Raw genomic sequence first — 7,579 nt, 5'->3', positions numbered from 1 at the left:
CCATGGTCTAAAAAACAACATAATATAATAAATAGGATGATGCTACTCTATTGCCCAATATGTACCGTTGACGCATGCCTCTTAGTGCATTTGTGTGTCTTTTTCTTTTTTCTTTTTTTTTTTTTTTAAATATTTAAATATTAAAAAAATTACATAAAATTACTTTTTTAACCATTACAAAAGATTAAAATACATGAGCGATTAAACCCAAAGGGTAAAACAATGGGGCCAACCTAGCATTTTCCAATATCGTAACAGTTGGACGTTGCTATCAAAGGTTTTCAGGTGGCTTAGTGATGGCAGAGGGCCAAAATTTGCATATATAAGACATAAATTAGAAAAGAAAATGAAAATAACGGTTTTTTCTAACTACATATAAACAATACGGAAAATAAAATGAAAATATTATATTACATGAGAAGCTTTCAAACTCTCTACTGCAAAGATTGGCCCTCGAGTTGCACATTTTAGGTTCCCTTTTACATAAGATTAATGCTACTAAATATAATTTTAGATTGTACAAACATCGTGTACTTCTTTTGAAAAAGAGTATAGTCTATTATTAAGAAATTAATTTTTTCATGCGAGTTATATATTTACTCATTATTTTTCAAAAGTAATGCACGACACTTGATATTCTATGACAACAAATATCATTTCTCTTTACGTAAATCGATATTATTAACTTCAAACACACTCCGTTTTGGACGAATAGTTTTGTTTAAAAGTAATGCTAGATATAATCTAAATATACAAATCTTATGTATTCTTTTTGAAAAAAAAAAGTAAAATTTATCATTTTTTCATGTGGGTTACAAATTTACTCTTTTTTTTTTTTTTTTAAATGAGGACACAATTCTTATATATTCTAGAACTGTATAAAATATAAATCATTTTATATGATAAATTGTTGATTAGTTCCCAATTCCTCGATTTTCTCTGTCCAACTAATTGATGAGTTTGTAATACATGCACATAAATATGTGTGTATATATATATATATATATATTATATATTGTGTATTTATGTTTTATATTTAAATTAGGACACTTTCTCATTAGCTTCTCAACTACTCCCCTGCAATATATTTAAAAAGAAACCTTAACTTTCAAATGCTAAAAACTTATGAGATTGTAATTGAAAACGCATTCTAGAAAGAAAAGATGCCAAAAATTGTAAGCTTTTAAGAAGGTCGTTTGCTATTTACGGAAGGTAGAAAAATTAAAGAAGTTCTTCTAAAACGACACCGTTTTAAGATGCGCGGACCGTGAAATATGACCGTTAGAAGACACGCACCTCGATTGATCCGAAGAGGTGCTAAAATGGCCGTTGCATTTGCCCTGCTCCCAAATTCAAAAAATTCGACCGTTAGAGATCTCAACGTTATTACTTTTCTCCAACTCATATCTCACGCTCATTAACCACCAAAATTCTTCTTCACCATTTTATCAGCACCAGAAAGAAAACCTCGATTGAGGACTCACAAAAAGCCCTTATAAATCAGGAGAAGTTAAAAGACAAGAATCAGCGTATTTCGTGCGTCGTAATCATATGGCGGAAGTCGCTGAGGAGTCGAATAGAATGATATCCACGATGATGATGATAGACGAAGCGTACGAGTTCTCGGCGCCGCGGTTCTACGATTTTATAAAGGGAGAGACAGAGGAAGACGTCATAAAAGCCGAGCTTTGGTTCGACTCCGGTCTCACCTACGCTCCTTCCCGTACGTAAATCTTCCCCCCCTCTCCTCCTCCTACTCCCTTCACAATTTTTTTTCTTTTAATTTGGTAAAGAATAACAAGGATAATTTGACCCTCCGTTCTTCTCCTCAAATATTATTTTAATTAAATATGACGAAATCTTCCTGAATCCACTTTCTCCTATCAGTTCTTGGATCTTCTTGGTTTTCTTGTTTTTCTTCGTAGTGCTGGAGTACTGAAAATCTTTTAGGGTTCTCTTAGCGCTATTCTAATAGAAGAAAACTCACACTTGTTTCGTTTTTTTCTTGAGTTTGACACTACATAGCACTCTGAATTCTTTGTTTAAGCGTTTGATTTGGTGCCCTTTTTTTGGGGGGTTGGGGTCTTTTTGTAGATTTTCGTTGAAATCTTCTTGAATCCACTTTCTCCTATAAGTTCTTGGATCTTCTTGGTTTTCTTGTTTTTCTTCGTAGTGCTGGAGTACTGAAATTTTTTTAGGGTTCTCTTAGCGCCTTTCTAATAGAAGAAAACTCACACTTGCTTTGTTTTTATCTCGAGTTTGACACTAAATAACACTCTGAATTCTTCGTTTAAGCGTTTGATTTGGTGCCCTGTTTTTTGGAAGGAGGGGAGGGGGGCTCTTTGTAGATTTTCGTTGAGATTTTTTCCTTTTGCTTGGGTTTGGAACCGCGGGATTTAATTTCATTCCCGTGTGTTAAAATGGGTTTGGCATGACTTATTTGGAATTTCACAGGGTTTTAGATTTTCTTTTTCTAGATTTGAAAAAAAATTTCTGGCTTTCTTGGTAATCTAACAAGTTTTAGGGCTGCGGAAGACGAATGTATTGGAAATGGACCCCTGTTAGGGTACTTTTGGGTATCGTTGGTTGTCCAGGGGAAATTGTTGGACTCTGTTTGGCTGTTGGGAGGGAACGAAATCCTCATTTTCCTTTTTATTCGTTCGCTTTCGAATAAAAAAAGGTGACAAGTCTAGAAGTCTAGGAGTTTTCTTCGTTTTTGGCAGTGACAAGTCTGTAAAAAATGGATGTAAGGTTAGGTGGTAACACGTTTTGAATTGTGTTCCTTTGTTCAGCCAGTTTGCTCTTTTCTTTTGCGGTGGATAGGATTTCAGAATACTGATTTTGCTTGCTCCATAGGTCCATACTCCGGTTCTACGATGTGTGAATTAACAAAATTTGATTTTTACTGTTCAAGAGGACTGACTTTTCGGGGTCTTAAATCTATGCAGCTTGTATGCCTAGAATCAGGACTGGTAGATCTTTTACAGTTGAGAGCTTATGCAGTTTCAATGAAGCAGACCAAATAATGCAGAAGGTGGTGTGGTCTTCTTGCAGATTACTCATTCCTCTTGTTCAAAACTTGTCTTACTAGCTTTCTGATATCATCGGCCGTTTGAACTCTTTCACGCAGACCTCAGAGTCATCACACCCAAAGGCTACTGATAGTAACTCAGAAGTTAAACCTCAAGGAGAGGTTATGCCGGCTGAAACCAAGAAGCAAGAAGTAACACCCACAGAGGCCAAAGAACAAAATAACGCCCCAGTAGTAAGTAATTTTTCTGAATTTCTTTAATTGAAAACATGTTCTAATTTTTTAATTGCCTTAATACTAATTTAAGCATCTTCCAGGTTTCTGCTGATAAGGTGATAGGCGAAGATGGTAAAGGAGAAGGTGCACGCACCACAGAAACTGGAAGGTTTGTTTTCTCTTAACCTTGACGAGTCATCTAAAATATAGAGAATACACAATATGTTAAGTTCTGTTATTCTCATTCTCTTCCTTGTTTGCATTTATTTTTATGATCTCAGAGTATGTGCTGGAAGAGCTCCTGCCAGTGTGAAAATAGAAGCTAGTGATGACAAGTCGAATAGTAAATCCACTGTTAATGTAGGAACTGAAGCTTGCACACCTAAGCCTACAATGACTTCTCGAAAGGGAGACCTGATGACTGATTCGAAGAAGCACCAAACAGCTAAAAAGATAGCCAGTTTGGTTAGGAACCCATCAGCATTAAAGCCTAGAAATCAATTACAGTCATCCCATGCCAAAAGCATCAAACCATCCAGTGTGAAGAGGTTGGCTATATGAGTGTGTAATTTTTCTGTTTGTACGCTTATATACTGATTCTGCTACTCAAAATCTATAGGGAGACAACTGGGAAAAACCCTGCTGGAACTCCCAATTTAGCTCAAGAGAACCAAGCCATTAAGCGGCAGAAGTTGGAAGGAGGAAGAACTAGACAGGTGAATGTTACGACTACCCTCTACACCTATTGCTGATTTCACGATTTGTTATCATCTGAAACATTCCTCTGTTTCCCCCCTCGCAAAATTCCAGATACTTAATGTCAAACCTCAACTGTTGCCCCACAAGTCAAAACTGGGTCTTCCCAGTGGCGCTTCCAACTTATGCTCTTCAACTGCTAATAAAACTAACAAAGAGGACAGAAAGGTTTGCACATTTACCGAATCCCTTGCTTTGTATCTGTTAAACTCGGTAACAGCAATTCATGTGTTCCATACTTAAGGAACTAACTCATTGTGACTCATTTTTCTATTCAAAGGTTTACGTAAGGGAACCAGCCAAACCATTTGTTTCAATGGCAGAAATGATGAAGAAGTTCGAGTCACGTACCAGAGACTTGTCGCTGCCGGTTAATACTTCTCTGTCACATGTAAATGAGTCCTAGAAATTCACTTCTACTATTTTGATCGCCGTTCGTGCTTTAGATATATCGAATTCCTCCTATATTTAAAGTCAAGGTGATGATAACTTCTATTGTCCAGATGAAGACTAGACTCACATTGACAAGGCCCAAGGATCCTGAACTTGAAACTGCCCAACGGGTTCGTTCCATCAGGGTAAAAAGTACTGCTGAGCTTGAGGAAGAAATGATGGCTAAAATTCCAAAGTTCAGAGCTCGACCACTAAATAAAAAGGTAAAATTCGATTGTATCATGATGAACGTCAATCGGATGCGCAGATCTTACTCAACTATCTCTTTTCCGTCCACCTTGTTGCAGATTCTCGAAGCTCGAACTTTACCTGAAATACCAAGAACTACACCGCAGCTACCGGAATTTCAGGTAAATTAGACTGAGGAAGGGATATTTAAGAAAAGTTTTATTACGTATAAATACAGTCGCGTATTAATCTGTATATTAATATTGATTTATTCATATTTAAAATTTAAATTAATATTATTTTTAATAAAATCTATTTTTTAACTAATCATATATTATATTAATACACAGATTAATATATAATTATATATACAACTCTACACTTTTCCATTTAAGAAACATGTGATCGGACGGGTGGACTTATAATATTTCGTAATTGCTGCAGGAATTTCATTTGGAGACAATGGCAAGGGCCAATCAGAATGCAGAATCAGCTTCTGTGGCTTCGACAGAATTGTCCCATCAGGTTTGGCTTTTAGAGGGTTTTCTATGATATTCTGTTTACTTCCTATAATTCGTTCTTTTTGTTTATATCTCCCTTTTTTTTTATAACAGAATAATAATCCATGGAAGCCTCGTCTGACTGCACCAAAAAGCCCTATACTTCAGACATTATTGAGGGCTCGTCCCGCTAGGGTGAAAAGCACTTTTGAACTTGAGCAAGAGGAGCTTGAAAAACTACCTAAATTTAAGGCGAAGCCTTTGAATAAGAAGGTATGGCCATGGCTTCACTCTTCTGATGAACAAGTCAACCAACCATGGTATCCACAGTAGATAACATATATTTCATCATCTTTGTTAGATCTTTGAAAGCAAAGGGGATTTGGGAATGTTCTGTAATGCAAAGAAACATGTTACCGTACCTCAAGAATTTCATTTTGCAACGGATGAGAGGATTCCACCTCCTGTTGCTGTTGTTGATTTGTTTGACAAGGTAATTTTTAAAGCGTCTTTTGTTTTCTTTTTGTAATCATTTGTGGGGGGGAATATTGTTTAAAGTGCAGTTTTAATATTGTTCTCTTCTGCAGCTTTCTTTGAATTCAGAACCTCGTCATGATTATCCGATTCCAAGAAACACTACTCCAAATCCATTCCACCTTCACACAGAGGTGTGTACACGCCTTTTAATTCTTTTTGTCAATTTGATATAGGAGTCTCCTTGGAGCTAATTTACGACAGTACTTTGTTGTGACTTCCTGCCATCAGGAAAGAGGGGCCGAGAAAGAGAGGAGATTGTATATGGAGCTCATGCAGAAACAGTTGGAAGAGGAAAGAGCTAGGGTTCCCAGGGCAAACCCATACCCATATACCACTGACTATCCTGTGGTACAGAAATAACTCACTTATTTATTTCTAATTTCTAATTGCGTTTACAATAATAATGATGAAAAGATAATCATATTCATAATACAGATTCCACCAAAGCCAGAGCCCAAGCATTGCACAAAACCAGAACCTTTCCAATTGGAAAGTTTGGTGAGGCACGAGGAGGAAATGCAAAGGGAAATGGAAGAAAGGAGTAGGGTTGAGAAAGAAGAAGCCCAGAAGAAAATTTTCAAGGCGCTGCCAATTCTGAAAGAGTAAGAGCAGTAGAAATTTTTATGGCTTAGCAGAAGAAATACAAGTGAATCATTCTAATTTTTACGGCTCTCTCTCATCATGCAGGGACCCTATTCCAGTTCCAGAGAAAGTGCGCAAACCCCTTACTCAAGTTCAGGAATTTAATCTCCATGTAGATCATCGAGCTGTGGATAGAGCTGAGTTTGATCACAAGGTAAAAAAATGACCAAACTTTGCCGAGGAATAACAGAAGTAATTTGCAAACAATTACGTTTTTCCTTGAAAGACGGTTTTTTCTTAGTTACTGATGGGGAGTACATTTTCGCAGATCAAAGAAAAAGAAATGATGTATAAGAGATACAGAGAAGAGAGCGACGCGGCACGGATGGTACGCTAATAAAAAAAAGTCTTGGTTTCTTTTCTAATTGTTCTTGTCGTGCAGGCCTCTTTAGCTGTGATGAATTCCAGTATAAGCTTAAATTTTTATAGTGTGTTTTCAGATGGAGGAAGAGAAGGCCCTGAAACAATTGAGAAGGACATTGGTTCCCCATGCAAGACCAGTGCCTAATTTCAACCAGCCTTTCTGCCCCCAAAAGTATGACACACTTCTACTATTCAACCAGCCTTTTTGACATTTGTTGACATTGGGTTTTATGTGATTGATGATGATATATATATACATGTTTATTATTTTGTATAGGTCTTCCAGGGAAACAACAAAAGCAAAATCACCGAATTTGCGTGTGCTCCAGAGAAAAGAAAGGCGAAAAGCGTTCAATGCCGTGGCTACTGCAGTTTCAAGTGCGGCTGCTCATATGAGATAGATGATTGTTGGTTGATTCAAGAGTGGGAATAGTGTTCAAGAACTCTTGAACCCCTCATAGAGAAGGGCCCTATATCCCTTTTAATGTAGAACTTTCGTTGTTGCCAAATTTGTAATGTACTATTATTATTCTTTTTAAAGCCATGCTTTCTTAGAAAGAAGTGTATAAAAACTGTATTTCCAACTGAGAGAGAATGCAATATTATTTTTCCATGCGCACTTCGAGAACAAATGTGCGCAAATCCAAAGCGTTCTCTCGCAAATGCGCCGTCCCCCAAGCAAAATCTATTTCACCCATCCGGAGGGCTCCATGTTCCTTTTGTTTTGTCTTTTTTTTTTTTTATCCCCCGCCAAGATTTTAGATCTACATTCCACATTCATTCGCCACCCACGGAGGATATATTACCGACCATTTTTGTCCATTTTTGGATTATTTTTTAGGGAATTCACAGTTTAGATTCTTGCATGTCGCCATCGTCTACCGCACACCAGAAGATTTTACTCTAGATCCAC

At 36.9% G+C, this 7,579-nt stretch overlaps 1 protein-coding gene across 2 annotated transcripts; it reads left to right on the top strand.

Moving 5' to 3' along the window:
* Positions 1-1,408: 1,408 nt before the first annotated feature.
* Positions 1,409-7,314, top strand: LOC122304022 (protein TPX2). 2 transcript variants are annotated; one of them, XR_006240895.1, is made up of 20 exons: positions 1,409-1,723; positions 2,949-3,034; positions 3,131-3,265; positions 3,349-3,416; positions 3,529-3,795; positions 3,867-3,963; positions 4,058-4,171; positions 4,284-4,394; positions 4,507-4,659; positions 4,744-4,806; positions 5,069-5,149; positions 5,239-5,397; positions 5,486-5,617; positions 5,712-5,792; positions 5,890-6,009; positions 6,097-6,263; positions 6,349-6,457; positions 6,572-6,631; positions 6,733-6,838; positions 6,944-7,314. XR_006240895.1 is itself a non-coding variant. In XM_043116042.1 (20 exons), exons 1-20 carry the CDS (start codon positions 1,552-1,554, stop codon positions 7,065-7,067), a joined length of 2,394 nt encoding a protein of 797 aa, XP_042971976.1. In that variant the 5' UTR covers positions 1,409-1,551; the 3' UTR covers positions 7,068-7,314. The 2 variants fall into 2 exon arrangements, 1 of the variants encoding a protein (XP_042971976.1); XM_043116042.1 differs by having other exon boundaries at positions 6,744-6,838.
* Positions 7,315-7,579: the final 265 nt, after the last annotated feature.

Source organism: Carya illinoinensis, chromosome 3 (genome assembly GCF_018687715.1).
Source record: "Carya illinoinensis cultivar Pawnee chromosome 3, C.illinoinensisPawnee_v1, whole genome shotgun sequence".
Lineage (NCBI taxonomy): Eukaryota > Viridiplantae > Streptophyta > Magnoliopsida > Fagales > Juglandaceae > Carya > Carya illinoinensis.
Note: the sequence above shows the minus strand (reverse complement) of the source record. Positions and strands in the feature narration are given on the sequence as shown.